Genomic DNA, 19640 nt, shown 5'->3' on the forward strand with positions numbered 1-19640 from the left:
CTGAAACATTCTTCAGCCTTCGAGAAACCCCAGAAGTGGCGCAAATCATGCAGAATATGGTTGGGAAGCCACCCAAGGCCCCTCCCCTTTTGACCCCCCTCCAGACCCATCATTGTTCATTTGGGGAGGGGGGAGCAGGTCAACATGAGCATATGTGGTCATATCATCCGATAAATGTTTAACAAATTTAAAAATATATATCATAAAAAATTAATTAACTCCTACCCATTCGGGAAATCCTTCCATGGTCGTCAAGAAACCCAGGGTTTTATGCAACCCTGGTTGAGAAAGCCTGCTTCAATGAATTTTTTCCAAATGTTTCTGCAAACCTGGGGCTCTTCTCAGGTTTGTGGAAAGCTCTATCTTGTCTCTTCATAGATGCAGTTTTTGGATTTGTATCCATAGATCTTGCCACACTAATTAGATATATTATTATTATTTATTAGATTTGTTACTCACCTCTCCCCGGAGGCTCGAGGTAAGTTACAGCATATAAAACCCCAGTAAAACCATAGAATAAAATCCATAAAACAAGATTACAATGTAATAAAAATGGAGAAAGATGATTGCTTGACTTGCGTGACTGACAGGTGGAGGAGAAGTGCGTGTATAGCGTAGCTCTCTTCCACCATTACAGGCAGGCATGAGAGAAGGCGGCAGAGGGAAGTGAGAGAGCCAGGAGGTGAAGAATGGCAGGAGGTGCATTATATTTAGCATTAGACCATTGGGCTGACATAGCGCTAATTTTTTCAATGTGCGGAAATGCCCTGACAGTTTATTTTCTCATGTCTTTTCTTCAACTAATCTTGCAGTACCTGGTTCTTTCAGCCTTCCCTCACAGGATATGCCTCCTAGATGCTTTATCATCTTCTCTGTAGATCTCCTCCAAAATCTTTCCATATTGTCAAACTAAATTTGTATTTCTGGAAACCTTCCAAAAATCTTAAGAAAAATATAGCACTAAGTAATTCTGGAAAGTAGCCTGCCCAGTTAACATCCTGCAATATTATAATATTGATTAGCTTATGTGATGTTCTAATACGATCTTACAAAAATACCCCCTTGAAGATATTTTAGACTGCAGATTTATATAGATAGCATCCAAGACAAATTGTAAAGTGCAAGAACAGTTTTAAAAAGCAGAATAAAATTATTTCCATACAGATCCATTAAGTCTACTAGGATCAAACAATAAAACACAACTTAAACATTACACAATGTTCCCAGCATTTTGTTTAAGCATAAAAACCTGTATTTACTTCAATTATATTCTGCCTGTATTTTTGAGGCCCAAGACAGATTTCAAAACATTAAAAAAAACCAGACAGTATACAACATTCAGTAAATAATTTAGTAGGACAAGGAGGACAGAATTAGAAGACAATGAAAACAAACAAAAAAAACACTTGTCTACGGCATGACATACGAAAAACAGAGTTGGTTATAAAAGTAGAAGACAAGGTCGAAAAAGAAAGGAGATACACTGTTATGGACTACACATCTATCATCAACGTATCTCCTTTTCAACATGACCAAATCTGTGGATACTTAAATTCAGAGATTGGAGCCATAAGCAAGCAAGAGAGATCATTCCATAAACCAGAGAAAAACTCCAAGTCTGTGGAACAATATGGAATCTAGAACACACACACCACTACTGGAGGTTAAAGCCCACAAAATAATAGAAGCAGCACCTGTACCTTTAAGAAAGGAATTTTCTGTGGACAATGTGAGGGTTGCTACACAACCCCAAGAATACTGCAAGCCTTTAAATCTTGGTTCCTGTCAGTAAAGGAGGGTGAGACCTGTTTTGGCCTCCCAGTCCATCCTTGCTCCTCTTCCTCATGCCATGGAGGGAAGATTTACTGGGGTCAGACTTAGCAGCAATCACCAAGCAACTTGCTAGTATGTTCCTACGATGAAGCATTGGTTGAAGATGACTTGATGCTACATAACTTACTTGAGCAAATTGCTACTGCACAACTTTTGCAACTGTGCCAGATTATTCCCAGGGAAAGAGAAGGCTGAAAGCCTATGTGGTAAGGTGACTGGTGTGTCAGAATGGGAAGATGGAGGTCCAGATTCTTGCTCTGCCAAAGAAGCCTGCTGGATGATCTAGTGACAGTCACATTATCTTAGCCTACTCTTCTGAGTTGCTATGATGATAAAATAGAGGAGAAAGAAGAACAATGTAAGCTGTCCTAGGTCCCCACTAGGAAGAAAATGGAGTGTAAATAAATATATTAATACATAATAAATAAAGCTGAAGACTGAGGGAGCAGATAAAAGAAAGGATGGTTGGTGAGTGATAAGGAAGCAAGGAAAGGTGAGAAGATATGGACTTCCAGGAGGATAGAAATAGGAAATCCTATAAGTCGATGTGGGTTCCCAGATTCTCAATATATCCAAATCATAACCAAATATATGGATGTAGATCCCAAGACTGAGGTCCAGAGACTGGAGCCATGGACAGACAACATGGATTTTGCTACAACCTGATAAAAATCCAGATCTGAAGAAAAATCTGATTACATTAGCCAAAGTACACGCACATATATATATATATATGTGCGTGTACTTTGGCTAATGTAAGTCTCCAGGGAAGGGTGGCATATAAATATAAGTATAAATAAATAAAAGCAGTGTCTGCGGTGTTTTAAAATGAAAGCTCTAAATGGTCACTTTTAGGTAACAATAATTGCATTGGCAGTCTTCAAGCTTTAGTTTCTGTCACTGAAAGGTATGGGGGGGGGGGGAGGCAGCAGAGTCCTTTCTAGGACTGTACTGGCCTTTGAGAGAGGACTCATTGGGCTAGGCCTAGCACCAACCACTGAACAACTTACTAAGCAAATTGCATGAGTCACCCAGCACCAGCTGCTTGCTACTGTTCAACAGAAGCCACTTCAAAATTGTCGGTGTGGTGTAGTAGGTGGGATCTGGAAGACCCAGGTTCAAATCACTCTTCTGCCATGAGTTTACTGGGTGACCCTGGGCCAGTCATGCATTGTCTACATACACTACCTCATAGGACGGCAGCAAGAATCGGGGGCAGCCCAACCGGCAAGGCCAGCTCATAGGGAACCAAAAGTAAAAGGATTCAGATGTCTTTATACTAACGCCCGAAGCATGGGCAATAAAAAGGAAGAACTGGAACTTCTCATGCTGATGGAAAGGTATGATCTAGTAGGCATCACAGAAACTTGGTGGAATGATTCTCATGACTGGAATGTAATGGTGGATGGATATGAACTGTTCAGAAAAAACAGAATAGATCGAAGAGGTGGAGGAGTGGCACTGTATGTGAGGAAAGGGCTTACCTGTCAGGAAATTCTAGTGAAGGAGAGTATATCTACAGTGGAAAGCATCTGGGTGAAAATAAGCGAGGGGAAAACAAACAGTGTGGTGGTTGGTATCTGCTACCGACCGCCTGACCAACGAGAGGATGTGGATGCTGCACTTTGTGAGAAGCTTGAGAAAATATCCAAGCGTCAGGACCTTGTCATCATGGGTGACTTCAATTTCCAGATGTGTGCTGGGAAACAAACTCTGCAAAGCGTCCTCAGTCATGCAAGTTTCTGACCTGCCTGGCTGACAATTTCATTTATCAAATGGTAGATGAACCCACAAGAGGTTTAGCCATACTGGACTTAATACTGACCAACAGGCAAGAGTTGGTGGATGAGGTGAAGGAGGTGGAGACCCTAGGGGGAAGTGACCATGTCCTCATAGAATTCCTTTTGAGATGGGGAGCCAAGGAAGCTTGTAGCCAGACGCGGATGTTGGATTTTCGTAGGGCAAACTTTAATAAACTTGGAGACATGATGAGTGTCATACCATGGACGAGAATGCTGGAAGGGAAGGGAGCATGTGAAGGGTGGGCGCTACTCAAACAAGAGCTATTGCATGCTCAATCAATGACTATCCCAGAAAGACGAAAACACTGCAGGAGCTCTAATAAGCCTATTTGGATGAACAGAGAACTTCAAGAGGAACTAAGAAAGAAAAGGAAAATGTTCAGGAAATGGAGGGAAGGACAGAGCTCTAAAGAAGAGTACCTACAGGTTACTAGGCACTGTAGATCAATCATCAGAAAGGCCAAAGCTGAGAGTGAGCTAAGATTGGCCAGGGAAGCCCATTGTAACAAGAAAAGATTTTTCAGTTATGTGAGGAGCAAACGTAAAGGAGGCAATAGGCCCACTGTTGGGTGCGGATGGACAAACTCTAACGGAGGATGCAGAGAAAGCAGAAAGGCTTAGTGCCTATTTTACATCTGTTTTTTCCCACAGGTCAAAGTGTTTAGGCACATCTAGATATGGCCATAGCCAAAGGATAGTGTCTGGGTGGCAGGTTAACATGGATAGAGAGGTTGTTGAGAGGCATTTAGCTGCACTGGATGAGTTCAAGTCCCCTGGTTCGGATAAAATGCACCCAAGAGCACGCAAAGAACTTTCCAGAGAACTTGCACAGCCCTTGTCCATCATCTTCGGAACCTCATTAGGGACCGGAGATGTCCCGGAGGACTGGAAGAGAGCAAACGTTATTCTGATCTTCAAAAAAGGGAGGAAGGATGACCCGGGAAACTATAGACCAGTGAGTCTGACCTCTGTTGTGGGGAAGATAATGGAGCAGATATTAAAGGGAGCGATCTGCAAACATCTGGAGGACAATTTGGTGATCCAAGGAAGTCAGCATGGATTTGTCTCCAAACAGGTCCTGCCAGACCAACCTGTTTTCCTTTTTTGACCAAGTACTTTTTAACATATTTATTAATGATCTAGATTAGGGGGTGGAGGGACTACTCATCAAGTTTGCAGATGACACCAAATTGGGAGGACTGGCAAATACTCCAGAAGATAGAGACAGAGTTCGATGAGATCTGAACACAATGGAAAAATGGGCAAATGAGAACAAGATGCAATTTAATAAAGAAAAGTGTAAAGTTCTGCATCTGGGTCAGAAAAATGAAAAGCATGCCTACTGGATGGGGGATACGCTTCTAGGTAACACTGTGTGTGAACGAGACCTTGGGGTACTTGAGGATTGTAAACTAAACATGAGCAGGCAGTGTGATGCAGCGGTAAAAAAGGCGAATGCCATTTTGGGCTGCATCAACAGAGGCATCACATCAAAATCACAAGATGTCATAGTCCCATTGTATACGGCACTGGTCAGACCACACCTGGAGTACTGTGTGCAGTTCTGGAGGCCTCACTTCAAGAAGGACATAGATAAAATTGAAAGGGTACAGAGGAGAGCGACGAAGATGATCTGGGGCCAAGAGACCGAGCCCTATGAAGATAGGTTGAGGGACTTGGGAATGTTCAGCCTGGAGAAAAGGAGGTTGAGAGGGGACATGATAGCCCTCTTTAAGTATTGGAAAGGTTGTCACTTGGAGGAGGGCAGGATGCTGTTTCCGTTGGCTGCAGAGGAAAGGACACGCAGTAATGGGTTTAAACTTCAAGTACAACGATATAGGCTAGATATCAGGAAAAAGTTTTTCACAGTCAGAGTAGTTCAGCAGTGGAATAGGCTGCCTAAGGAGGTGGTGAGCTCCCCCTCACTGGCAGTCTTCAAGAAAAGGTTGGATACACACTTTTCTTGGATGCTTTAGGATGCTTAGGGCTGATCCTGCGTTGAGCAGGGGGTTGGACTAGATGGCCTGTATGATTCCAACTCTATGATTCTATGATTCTAAGAATAAAATGGAGATAAGAATGATGTAAGCTGCTTTGGGTTTCCACTGTGGAGAAAATAAATACATATAACTAAAGATGGGGGCAGATAAAAGTGGATAGGAAAGCGAAAAGGAAATAGGGAAGAGTTGCCAGGAGGAAGAAAAAAGGAAATAGTGTAGGGAGAAGGATATGGAAGAAAGTGAGGTACCCTACAATTCTGTGCTGATTCTCCAGCATACAACTGGCAGCCACCCCTGCACCACTGGGTTATATAGGCAAAGGGTGTCAGGATGAGCAACAAAGGAAACCTGAAGTCAGGGAAGCAAAGTAGGTTGGCTGATGGGTAGGAAGCAGGGAAGGAAGCAGGAACAGGAGGCTTTCAGGAGAAGAGGAAACACTGGGGGAAGTTCCTGGCTTGTCCCCTTATAAAAGCAATTCCCTGTTCTCTAATCATACGACATAGAAAGTGTTGTGTCTTTCTGATGATATGCACCTGATTGGCACTCACCGGGGAAGCATTCTCCCCAATGAAATGAGAACCTTCCCCCACTGAGGGCCAATCAGAGGCTCTTCCCTACCCCCAGCTTCCTCCTCCATCTCCTGCCACTTCCCAAGAGGACAAGGAGCCAGCAGGAGGTAAGCAGTAGGACTCTGGACTCCATGCCTTCTCCACTCCATCCCTACACTCTCCATCCTCCTGCTGGAAAAAAGCCTGGAGATGACCCTCTGGCTGTGCTCTATACAGGCCACCCCACACCAGGATTCAGTTTCAACTCACCCACACATATCAATTTAACCACAATATTAAGGTACTGGTTCAAGATCTTTACATTATAACCAGGTAATATCCAACCCTTGAGATGTAACAAGTAGTAAAGCAAACCAAAACGTAACTCTTAATCCCTACTTCTAATTCCAAGTATCTTAATATTTTCCAAGCATCTTAACACAGCCCGCGGCGCCGCGGTCTAAATAAAGCTGTAAGGGCTGTGAAGGCGGGACGAGGAAGGGTGCCGATGGGCCCCTTCCTCCGGACAGACCATCGGAGGGACCAATCGGCAGGCACGAAGCTGATTGGTCCCTTCGATTCCCCGCCGGAGCAACTGCGAGCCGCGCACAGCGCGGCTCGCAGTTGCTCCTTTACCGGCGGCCTGACGCTACGCGCGGCTGGCGGGTGCTCCCTGCCCGGCAGCCTGGCGCGTCGGGAGGCGCAAAGCGCCTCCCGCCGCGTCAGGCCGCCGGGCAGGGAGTCCCCAGCAGCCGCCCTGCACCCGGCTGCCGTGGACTCCCTTCGCACGGACAGAGGACCTCCACGCCGACCCGTGAAGCTTCCAGGTGCTGCTGCCCGCCACCACTCCTCAAACGGCGGCGCTGGCAACAATGGCACTGGCCACGCACACGAGACTCCCACCGCCTCTGCTGCCAGTGGCTGGCTCTGGCACAGGCCGTGGCCGCTGGACAGGATGCCGCTATGACATCCACCAATTTGCCTCTCTCCACCGACATCTCAGGTACACCGGCGCCAGCTACACATCCACACAAGCCCCCAGCCAATGCGGGACGCCCTCGCCCAAGCCCATCCAAAGCCTCCAGACCGCGCCCGACCACTCCCAGCCCGCACAGCCACCCCCCAAGCCCCCATTGCCGTCCTAGCGCCCGCTGTATTTAACCTGGCTTAATTACTAGTCTTTAATATTTCAAATTCCTATACATTACAGAACAATCAGAAAGTCCCGTATATACTCGCATATAAGCCGAGTTTTTCCGCACAGTTTTTAGCACTAAAAAGTCCTCCTCAGCTTATACGCGGGTAATTAAAATAGCAGCCTGCTCCCAGCCAGCCAATCACAGCATTGCCTTTGCAAGCTAAGGTTGTTGCAAGCTGAGGTTGTTGCTCCCAGCCAGCCATTCGTAGCATTGCCTTTGCAAGCTGAACTTTTTGCAAGTGAGCTAGTTGCTCCCAGACAACCATTGCCTTCTGCAAAGATATTGAAAGCTGAGCTTCCTCTGGCAGCTTGTAGGACATAAATGGTTTGACTGAGGGATTTTGATAATCCCCCCCTTCTTTTCATATTCTGTGGGTGGGGTGGGTTTTGGGGTGCTTTGGGATTTACTGTTTTTTTCTCCTAGTGTTTTTTTCTTCTTTTATCTGAGGGGCAGTATTGTTTGCCTTTTCCTCTTGGGGTTGTGTTTCTTTTAAAAATTGATTTTTACAGTTCTTTCTTTCAGTTTTCAGTTTTACAGTTCTTTCTTTCAGTGTTTTGTTCTGGGGGGCACTGTAGCCCCCAGTTTGGTAAATGTTGTTGTAGTAGGTTTCCAACTTCGGGTACTGTTGTTCTGCTCTGGTTTGCTGGCCTGAGGGGCACTGTTTGGTTCTACTGCCAGAGCTGTTCTCACAGAGCGGGTCTGTCAGAGCTCTCAGGGTGTCTGGCATCAAGAGAGGAAGGAAAGGCAATTGTAAGCCACTTTGAGACTCCTTTGGTTAGTGACAAGTGGAGTACAAAAGCCAGCAGCTATTCATCCTCTTGATTTTTCTGTATTTGTTGGAGGGGGAGGCTGGATGGGAGAGCCTGTGATGATGGAGCATGGATTAAGCACTTAGGCCACCCTGTAAATTTACTAGTAGCTGCTGTATTTCCCATCCTCGGCTTATATGCGAGTCAATAAATTTGCCCAGATTTTGTTGTAAAATTAGGTCCCTTGGCTTATATGCGGGTCAGTTTATATGCGAGTATATAATGCGATTCCAGCAAGAGCTACATTTTCCCATAATCTAGATAGACCAATCATAACTACAGTTAAAAGTTCAGAGAACTGGCTTTGATCAACCAGTAATTTCTATGGAAAGGACTTCTATCCACTCAGAATGACTTTTTCCTTCCTCCTCTGCAGTCCAAAATGCCCACAGAAAGGGTGCTCTGAGAGAACAGCTCCCCCCCCCCCTGAACAGCACAAGAAGCAAATCAGCAAAAATTAACAGCCTTCCATCTGCATAAATCCTGGATCCATGCCATTCTTTTAAAGTCCCCAATGTAGCTTCATTTCTGAAGATAAACTGGTCTGGGCTTTGGCCTGAACATAGATGAGATATTGCACTGGATTACGACATTTAGTTAAAAAAGCTTTATCTAACTCCCATAATCAAAAAGTTCAAGGCAACTCACAACTCAAACATCACTTCAAGTTTAAAAAAGAATTAAGTCAGCACAGAAGAGAGCTATGAGCACTGAAATAGCACGAGCATTATTCTTTGTGGCATTGTGAATAGACACAGTAAATGAAGCAGTAATACCAATCAGGAAAAATGTTTCCAACCGGCACTGAAAAGCATTCACCAGACAAATGAATAAAGAGCAAAGAGCAGTTTTCTAAAAAAAATAATGCTATTTACTGTAGACATTAGACTTCCAGTGTGTATAAACAATAAATTTTTGCAGGGTTAGTGATCAGATCCCTCCTCTCATTGAGAGGCAATTTATAGACAGAAATCTATGAACACCCTTCCTTCAATATCATTTCAAATATTAAATGAAGTATGTTGCTTGGCTGGAAATGACCCAGAAATAGGTTTCAGCCAGATCATAAATACAAATACATTGTCTGGTCCAACAGGGCACTCTGGCCCAACAAGCCAGAGACAAATCTGGACGTATAAGTAGCTGACCCACTAATTTAAAACAATAGGTTTTTTTTAAAAACATGCAACTAATCTCATCAAATTCCAGCCTCACTTTCCATGCATACATTTACACTAATTTAACAGTTCTTAACACCTTTGCCAAATCTGATAGCATTCTTGTCTGATACACAAAGGGCCATCAAGAACAATTTGTGCCCATAGTTCACCTTAGATAAATCTCATCACACTTTCCTAACAATTCTTGGTTTAACTCTGGAACACTCAACAATTCACTGTTTTGGAGACAAATACATCGGCATAGCCTCAGGGAGCATTCCATTTTATAAAATATGGGCATCTTGGCCCAGTCCCATCTGTGTGTTCTCAGCACTTTACAAACACTCCTACTTGCATGTAGGCTTCCCCTCTACTTCAGTGAAAGACTGTTTGGCTGCTGTCTCCATGGACCTCTTCTTGTCTAGATTGGTAAATATCACCTTCCCTAACAATACTTTGCTCCCTTATTTTCTTAGCCAGCTGTGTGCTTATTTTCATTTTCTGTGTGTTTTGTACCCCTGTCAAACATCCTGTCTTTCCTGTCAAACATCCAACTGGTTTATTTTTCAGTTTCTCTAAGGGAACAACCCCCATAAACATTGGTTGAGATCCCATTGGTTGAGATCTTCCTCTTAGGGTTGTGTGTGGCGGCATCTGAATCGACCATTCCAGGCCGATGCGGGCGTGGAGGCATGGGCACGGTGTGCAACTTGGCACACACACACAGGTGCAGAGTTCCGGACCTGCGGGTGTGCACCGACTGATGCACCGGTGACTCCCCCCCCCCCCCCGCAGCGCTGGCTGCGTTGGCCTGATTCGGCCGCCGCCACACATAACCCTGAATTCCTAACAAAAAGAAAAATAAGAGGGACTTTTTAAAAGGAAGGTAAAATTAAATTAGATACACATTCAACATTTGTTTCTAATCAAGTATCATTTTCCAGCTTTATGGGAAATACCTATTCTACCTACTCTTTCTAGTATCTGCAGAAATATTAAACATTCAGGCTGAATGAACAAAGTTTGAGTCCAGTGGTGCCAACCAAGTTTTATTCTAGGTTTTTCATGCTCAAACTTTGTTCTGCGTCTTCCGATCAACATGGCTAACCCATCTGAATTTAGGCTGAAAGTTATTCCACACTAAGGCTTGTGGCAAAATCCTACTTTTGTATATCCAACAGAATTTGTCCTTGGGACAGAAACACATGTAAACACACATACAATAACCTCTACCTCTTTATCAAACTAAGTTTTGAAACCCATTTCCAATGCTGGATGCAGAGAGAGAAGCAAAGTTTGAATACTATCGTATAGCATGGCAAGGTATGATAACTGAAATACTCCATCTAGGCCCTGCAGAAGTAATTATTTTGTTTTCTGGTTTGAAACCACAGGAAGTAAACTAAAACAGAATAGCTAAACTGAACTTTTAACCTAACTTTAAATAGTAAATGTTGACAATAGCAATTCCCTAATTTTGGGATGAGAGAAATAATGGTCAAAATTTATACTACTGTTACCATACATGTCTAGATAGGTAGAGCTGTGGCATGGCTTTCTGATAACTCACTCGCTCAAAACCTTTCCCATTACAAGGAAATTAAGCATTTATGTTTTATATAAGTACACTTACCTTCTCTGAATTTCCAGATCTTCTTGTGATGGGCCATTTTGCACTTGTGGGGGAAGTTGTGCATTTTGTCGAGGCAGTGTTGGACCTAGATAAAGATAGAAGTTAGATCTTATATTTCAGGTTTGTGTATAAAGGTTGATAAAAATCTAAAGTCATTTTTGCTCATTAATTTTCTTTTCAATAAAGCAAAGCACCAACAGCAGATGAAATAAAAGAGCATCATGACAAATGGCCTTACAGTTTTTCTGAACAAGTTTACTTGCAAATGGATGAAGAACTCAAAAAGAATACACAAGTTCGGAACTGTGGCAGTTCAGCTCATTAAAACTAAACACATTTTCATGAATTCTATGTACTGCCAAACCATTGCTTTAAAATGTCCAATTTGGGGGAACAAGACTAAAATCCAAGAACTTACCTAACACTGAACCAAGAAATAGGGGGGAAATAATCATAACTGAAAATACAGATGTAGGAACATAATATTGAGGTCTTATTAAAATCCTACAGTTTTATTCATTTACCTTCAACACCACTTTTCTCTCCATAGGAAGGCATAATACAAAAGGAAGCATTTCTTCACACAGCACAAACATTCTGGAGGACTGAGCTATTTTTCCGGCGAGGATAGAAATTAAGAAAAAACCTTCACTGACAAATTACATCGAAGTTGGAAATATGGGCAGAAATTGGCAAACTACTTGTATGGGTGGTGGACATGCCCAGTTGTTTCCACTCAGGGGAGAAAAGTCTTAAGAATATCAAAACCTAAAAATCCTAAAACAGTGTTAGGCCTTAGTTTATAAATGAAGATATCCTATGATTGCTGATATGGGAACAACTGCAAAAATATATCCACAACCTTTATTTTAAAAGACTTTAAAAGTGAAACTGGATAAATTAACAGATTGGGCGCATCTAAATCAATATTTGTGACTATTTGGCAACCCAAATAGTCTGTAATTGTTTTTCTCTCTTCTGCTTTCATCATCTCCACTTGGATGCACACTCTTATTTATTTATTTATTTATATTATATTTATATATCGCCCTCTCCAGAAGCTCAGGCTCTTAATGAGGTAAGGAGATTTTGCGTGTTTCAGTATAGCTGAGAGTGATATCATAAGGGGTTTAACTCTATAAATTTATTTATATTTTTATACCACCCTTCCCTACAGCTCTGGGCAGTTTACATAAAACATTTTTGAACATTCACATAGAACACTATCAAAATCAAATATAACAGTATAACAATAACAACATATCAACTGGAACAATTAGAACGGCACTTCAACAATAACTTGACAATCCCTCAGTAGGTTCGGTCCCTCAATCTGGGGGGAACCTGTAGGTGTTATGGCTCAGTCGGCCCCACCAAATGCCTAGTGGAAGAGCTCCTTTTTGCAGGGCCCTGATCTCTTCGGGGAGCTCATTCCACCAGGTGGTTGCCAGGACCGAGAAGGCTCTGGCCCTTGTTGAGGCCCGACATGCCTCTTTAGGGCCAGGGATCCGTAGCCAGTTGGAGGTGGCGGAGTGTAGAGCTTTTCTGGGGGCTTCTGTCAAGTGGAGTGTGAAGCAGAGGAATCCTTGAAGGGTAACTACTAGATAGCAGCAGAGTATCTATTGTAGACAACAACAGTGGACACTACAACTATCTATTGTAGACAACAGCAGTGGACACTACAACTACAACTAATACTGTACATAAGAGGACAATGATAGGCTACTTTTGATAATCTCTTACCTAAAAAATTCTACAATAGCACACACACACAAACTCGCAGACTGTACTCCCAAGTTAGACAACATCAATCTGCTACTAGGGAAAAGCAGAGGATAAGTATGAGTAGCATTATTCTAAATGATGCAACTGGATCAAACCCAAAAGGAAAGGCCAAAACTGTTTTTCATGTATACAGGGTTCCCACCAAAATTTTATTTTCTACTTCCCTGACTTTCTGTAACCAACTTTTGTTGATTTTTCTGACCACTATTCAAAAATATAACCAAACAGAGATTGCATTACATTTAAAAAGGTATTATTAAACAGTTTGCCAGATTGGTGTAGCTTAAACGGTTCCACAGGGCCTGCAAAAGGAAGCTCTTCCACCAGGCATTTGGCTGAAGTCGACCTGAATTCAATCACCTTCTATTGGCTCCTGAGCCCTCTCGCACAAAAACGACCACTGATATGCCCATCCCACGGGGCCATCAGTTCATTACAGTTTAATGGATGTTCTTACCATGTTTGTTTCATTATTATATTGTTCTATCTTTATAACGGTATTGTTGTTGTTGAATTTATCATGTTTATACTGTTTTTCTCCAGTTCCATGTAAACTGCCCTAAGCCTCAAGGGGAGGGCAGTATATAAATCTGTAACAGCGGTCTCGCTGCTATATAATAATTTGCTAAGGGATAAGTGGGTGGAGAGTGCACGTTGCCTGTCAGAGTCAGGGCACGTCCCAATTGGGCCCTGCCTCTGACAGGCCACACCCACTCAAGACTTTGGCCCAATCATTGGGCCAAAGTTCTGACAGGGCCCACCCCGCCTACCCAGCGGCAATCTGGAGACATCACTGCCAGTCTGCTCCTGACCACCGCAGGGAGAGGAGGTCGGTAGGGCTGCCGAGGGGGATGAGAACAGAGGCTTGGACAGGCTGCACCAGCCCTTTTCGCCCCAAGGCTGTCCTAACTGTCGTGTCCAACTGTAACTTCACTCCCTTTGCCTCAGAACACTGACAGAGCTAGCAGGAGGCTGATGAGTGCTTCCTCCTCCCTCACTTCAGTCCTGCTGCGAAGGAGCCTCTGACAGCCCGAGGGAGGTATTTCCGAGAGCAACGCAGGGGAGTCTGAGGGCATGGGGGTGGGCATTCCTTTTGAGGGCAGGGAGCTTTCCCCTTCTGCCAAACAGTTGGCTGACAGGGAGGCCTGGAGATGAGCAGTACTTCCAGGGAGATCCTCAGATCCCATGTGTAGGCTGGCATCCCTAAACCTAAGTGGGGTAAATGCTACAGTTTCTCCCCCCTCCCCCCCAAAAAAAGACAGTCTGGGGAGCTGATCTTTAGATGAGCAGTAATTCCAGGAGATTTCCAGTTCCCACCTGTAGGTTGGCTACTTTGGATTGGAAATATTCCTTGATGTTTGAAAGTGGGGCGTCAAAAGGGTATAATGCCTCCACATACACCCAACCAACCACATAGCCCCCTACCCCACCCCTAGCCTATTTCAGGTCATGGAAACATTGCCAAGAGGAGATAAGGTTGCCAGATTGGTGTAAGTTCACGTTCTGGAATTTCACACTTCCTAGGTGTGCTTGAGCCTCTTGTGGCGCAGAGTGGTAAGGCAGCCGTCTGAAAGCTTTGCCCATGAGGCTGGGAGTTCAATCCCAGCAGCCGGCTCAAGGTCGACTCAGCCTTCCATCCTTCCGAGGTCGGTAAAATGAGTACCCAGCTTGCTGGGGGGTAAACGGTCATGACTGGGGAAGGCACTGGCAAACCACCCCGTATTGAGTCTGCCATGAAAACGCTGGAGGGCGTCACCCCAAGGGTCAGACATGACTCGGTGCTTGCACAGGGGATACCTTTACCTTTTTAGGTGTGCTTGAACCTGACTTGGGTAAGGACTGTTGTGCACAAAGAGACCTTTTAAGGTTGCCAGCTTTCAAGTGAGGCACAAAACCCATACCAAACCATGGGCTAGTCCTGTTGCATTACAGCATGCAATGGGCTTTACTAATAGTATAATATTAAATTCACAGCCAAGCTGATTAAACGATTGAACAATCACACTAAATGCGAACTTCTAAATTTTCAATCCCCTCAGTCACAGATGGAAGAGTTCAAATAACGCCATCACATCTTCCTGGAAAGCATGATACTTGCATTCCTGTGACAAATGAAAAATAGTTTGGCTGACTGCATTGTAATTGCATTTGGGCCCTGGTATTTTGTTCCATTTAAACAACAGGTCTGCACATCTCCTGAATAGGGTGGCAGAGAAATCAAATAAATAATTCTGCCAAAACCTTCTTGTATAAGTTAGCTGTCTGTACTATACATGCCCTGTAAAATCCTGCAGATCTCTTGCTGGTGTCTATCAGGTTATGGATATCACATGGAACTGATTGCATCCATTCAATTCTTACAATGAAATATTGTGATTGCAGGGTTTGTGCAGACCTCATTATTGGGTGTTGAGACATTAGTCCGGGTGAACCCACATCAGCATGTCTTCATGAATAGGCAATTTCCTGTTTTCAATTAACTTAACACAGCCCGCAGCACTGCGGGCGCCGCGGACTAAATAAAACAGTAAGGCCTTGGGAGGCGGGATGTGTCCGGGATGAGGAAGGGTGCCGATTGGCCCCTTCCTCTGGACAGACTATTGGAGGGACCAATCGGCAGGCGCTTTGGTCCCTCCGATTCCCCACCGGAGCAACTGCGAGCCAGGCGCAGCGTGGCTTGCAGTTGCTCCTTTGCCGGCGGCCTGACGCATCGGGAGGCGCTTTGCGCCTCCCGCCGCATCAGGCCGCCGGCAAGGCAAGGCAGAGGCAAGGCAGAGGCTTCGCTGGCCTCTGGCACCGGCAAGAGCCTGGATGCTGCATGCGGCTGGATGCCGCGAGAAAATGGCGCTGAGGAAATGGCTGGCCCCTCCAGGAGCCCGCTTTGCCGCCGCCTCTGCAGGCCGCCCTGGCCTTCTGCCAACCCCAGGACTACGCCCGCACCATTAACGGACAGGAGCAGCGTGAAGCCGGTGAGTGGCCCTGGGGTTCTGTCTCGCCTTGGGAGGGAGGAGCACGGGCCCGCATTTGGGGGGGGGCTCTGGGAGAGGGGTGGGTGGGTGGGAGCGTGTCCCTTACCCTTCCCCCTTCTCCCCTTTCAAAGCCCATTTTTATAAATGGGCTTTGAAACCAGTCTTTCTATATTCTCAAAGAAGAGCATTTTGTCTTCAGGGATACAGGGGAGTGATGCAGCACAATATAGGGAACCAGTAGGTCAGAGTGGGTTTAATATATCCACTAATGGTTTTCATTGTTGTATTAAGTTGAACATCAAGTTTGTGAATAAGGGGGCTGTTGACCTGAACTGAAGAACTGTATTCCGCAATACTGTACACCAGGGGTAATCAAACTGTGGCCCTCCAGATGTCCATGGACTACAATTCCCATGAGCCCCTGCCAGTGAACACTGGATTGCTGCAGTTTGACTACCCCTGGTGTACACCAATCCCAACGCAGATCATGGAAGTGTTGTAGTATACACATCTCATGTTGTACCACATAATTTTGGGAGGATGTTGTGTTGCATGTGTACTTTCGCTGCTATATTGGTAAGATGGTGTTTATAGTTCAAGGTACTCTCCAGGGTAATGCCAAGGTACAATTGTGTGTAAGTCGAGCGCCATTAAGATAAACATTCAGTTCATGTTGGCAAAATTGTTATTGAGGTAGAAACAGGAGCATTCTGATGTTCAGGGAATTGGAATGAGCCACCATGTACAGTAGTAGTCAGTCAAAATTTCAAGGATAATCTTTGCCTTACCACAATCATTATACTATAGGCATAGACAAACTTAGTGGATATGTTTCAACAACAAAGAATCAAAAACACCTTATTGAATGCAGTTAAGAGCCTATGAGGTGGCGGTAAAGTCAGTGGAACGCAACTTTTACTCAACTTGTGTAGCGTCTGTGCACTCACGCCCAGCACAATTATTCAATTTTATAGTTAGATCCCTCACTGCCCTCAATGAAGGGCGCCAAAATAATATTCAATTGGATACTCCATGTGCCCTCTTGCTCAGCTGGTGCAGAGGTTTGGGCTGGGTTGCCATCAATATGCAGATGACATCCAGCTCTTCCTCCTGATGGATGACTGCCATGATTCTCCCCCAGAAGCATTAGCCAGCTGCCTAGAAGCAGTGATAAAATGGCTCAAGCAGAGTCATCTGAAGCTCAACCCTGCAAAGACAGAGGTCCTGTGGCTAGGTGGGAAGGGACCATGTGAGGAAGCACATCTCCCAGCCTGGATGGTGTGCAGCTCTCAACTGCCCACTGCCAGGAACGTGGGCATGTTTCTGGATGCTTCCCTTACAATGGAAGCCTGGGTCACAAAAGTAGCATGGACTGGCATTTTACCACTTCTGCCAAGCCAAGCTACTAGCACTCTACTTGGCCCCAGAACTCCTAGCCACAGTGATCCATGCAACAGTCACCTCTAGACTGGACTTCTGCAACTAGCTCTATGCAGGCCTACCCTTATCCTTGATCCAGAAACTACAACTGGTGAAGAATACTGCAGCTCACTAATACACCATGGAGATCGCACATCCTGCCTGTGTCCCAACAACACAGCTGGCTCCCAAGTGAATTCCAGAATAGGCTTAAGGTTTTGGTACTTACCTTTAAGGCCATACTCAGTCTGGGACTAGTGCACCTGAGAGAAAGTCTCTCTTCCTATACCACCTCGAGAGTACTACGCTCTGCCACTTCCAACTGGCTGGTGATCCCTGGCCTCAAAGAGGCATGTTGGACCTCAACAAGGTCCAGAGCCTTATCTGTCCTGCCCCCCACCTGGTGGAACTAGCTCCTTGAAGACATAAGGGCCTTGCCTGAACTCCCACAATTACACAGGGCCTGCACAAGAGAGCTGTGCATGTCCTGATTGACCCGTGGACCAGAAAGAGAGGCTGGCCCGGCCTCCAATGAGGGGCCCTCCTTCTACCATTTTTTTCTTTCCCTAGCTCTTGAATATGTAGGTAGCTTGGTGCCTCGCAAAAGAGGCGAGTGATTATACTTGAAGAGGCCATTTGAGTAGCAGGTTTTCCAAAGAATCTTGGGGCATATATATCACTGACTACGGTGTTAGGAGGAGAAGATAATTCTTTTTTAGCTTCAATAAGAAAGAGAAAAAAGCAGTGTGCATTTTACTTAACACAAATAGATGTTTCATATTTGCCCCCTTTGTCAGGCAACCTGATTTGACCTATTCTGCTATTTTTAAAACATTTTTGTGTGGTCCAGGTTTTATATTCTCTCTAAGTATACTCTCTCTACGCTCTGCGGGCGCTAACCTACCGGTCATTCCTGGTTCCAAGGAGGCTCGCCTGGCTTCGACCAGGGCCAGGTGGCCTCAACCTGGTGGAATGAGCTCCCGGAAGAGCCGGGTGCCCTGCGGGAACTATCAACATTCCGCAGGGCCTGCAAGATGCGAGCTCTTCCACCAGGCTTTTGGTTGAGGCCGAGCAGCAATGAAGATCCGCCCCCCCCCCACAAAGCGGCAGGTGCGTATGTCAGCAGCTCCCCTTCACTTCCCTTTTAGTGGGGGTGTAGAGATCGGGTTAGTATTTGAACTGTGCCGGCACTCTTGTCCTGTTATAACTAATCCTTGTTAAGGATTAGTTGTGGATTTTTTATTTATGGTAGTGATTTTAATGGGGTTGTTTTATGTAACCCGCCTTGAGCCTCCGGGGGGAGGCGGGATATAAATAATAATAATCCATCATCCAAATCCAAATCATTTATAAATATGTAGAAATCATATAGTTCTGTTTCAATTACTTGTCTAAGATTTCCCTGCATTAGATACCTGTGTCCTAAGGATTTATACAAACATTATAGAAAGTCATATTTGAAATGCTTCTTATTTAAAAAATCATAGAATCATAGAATGATAGAGTTGGAAGGGGCCATACAGGCCATCTAGTCCAACCCCCTGCTCAACGCAGGATCAGCCCTAAGCATCCTAAAGCATCCTAAAGTGTGTATCCAGCCTTTGCTTGAAGACTGCCAGTGAGGGGGAGCTCACCACCTCCTTAGGCAGCCTATTCCACTGCTGAACTACTCTGACTGTGAAAAACTTTTTCCTGATATCTAGCCTATATCGTTGTACTTGAAGTTTAAACCCATTACTGCGTGTCCTTTCCTCTGCAGCCAACAGAAACAGCATCCTGCCCTCCTCCAAGTGACAACCTTTCAAATACTTAAAGAGGGCTATCATGTCCCCTCTCAACCTCCATTTCTCCAAGCTGAACATTCCCAAGTCCCTCAACCTATCTTCATAGGGCTTGGTCCCTTGGCCCCAGATCATCTTCGTCGCTCTCCTCTGTACCCTTTCAATTTTATCTACATCCTTCTTGAAGTGAGGCCTCCAGAACTGCACACAGTTCTACAGGTGTGGTCTGACCAGTGCCGTATACAATGGGACTATGACATCTTGTGATTTTGATGTGATGCCCCTGTTGATACAGCCCAAAATGGCATTCGCCTTTTTTACCGCTGCATCACACTGCCTGCTCATGTTTAGTTTACAATCCACAAGTACTCCAAGGTCTTGTTCACACACAGTGTTACCTAGAATTGTATCTCCCATCCAGTAGGCATGCTTTTCATTTTTCTGACCCAGATGCAGAACTTTACACTTATCTTTATTAAATTGCATCTTGTTCTCATTTGCCCATTTTTCCATTGTGTTCAGATCTCGTTGAACTCTGTCTCTATCTTCCGGAGTATTTGCCAGTCCTCCCAATTTGGTGTCATCTGCAAACTTGATGAGTAGTCCCTCCACCCCCTCATCTAGATCATTAATAAATATGTTAAAAAGTACCGGGCCGAGCACTGAGCCCTGAGGTACCTCGCTACTCACCTCTCTCCAGTC

General features: G+C 44.8%; 1 protein-coding gene across 3 annotated transcripts in view; it reads right to left on the reverse strand.

The window, feature by feature from the left end:
- ENAH (ENAH actin regulator) overlaps positions 1-19640 on the reverse strand; it is a 137961-nt gene that overhangs the window by 38641 nt on the left and 79680 nt on the right. For all 3 annotated transcript variants that reach the window (XM_077340721.1, XM_077340726.1, XM_077340727.1), the window contains exon 4: positions 10985-11069. In XM_077340721.1, coding sequence (XP_077196836.1) covers positions 10985-11069 — 85 coding nt within the window. The remainder of the gene's footprint in view (positions 1-10984; positions 11070-19640) is intronic.

Source organism: Paroedura picta, chromosome 1 (assembly GCF_049243985.1).
Source record: "Paroedura picta isolate Pp20150507F chromosome 1, Ppicta_v3.0, whole genome shotgun sequence".
In the NCBI taxonomy this organism is placed as follows: Eukaryota; Metazoa; Chordata; class Lepidosauria; order Squamata; family Gekkonidae; genus Paroedura; species Paroedura picta.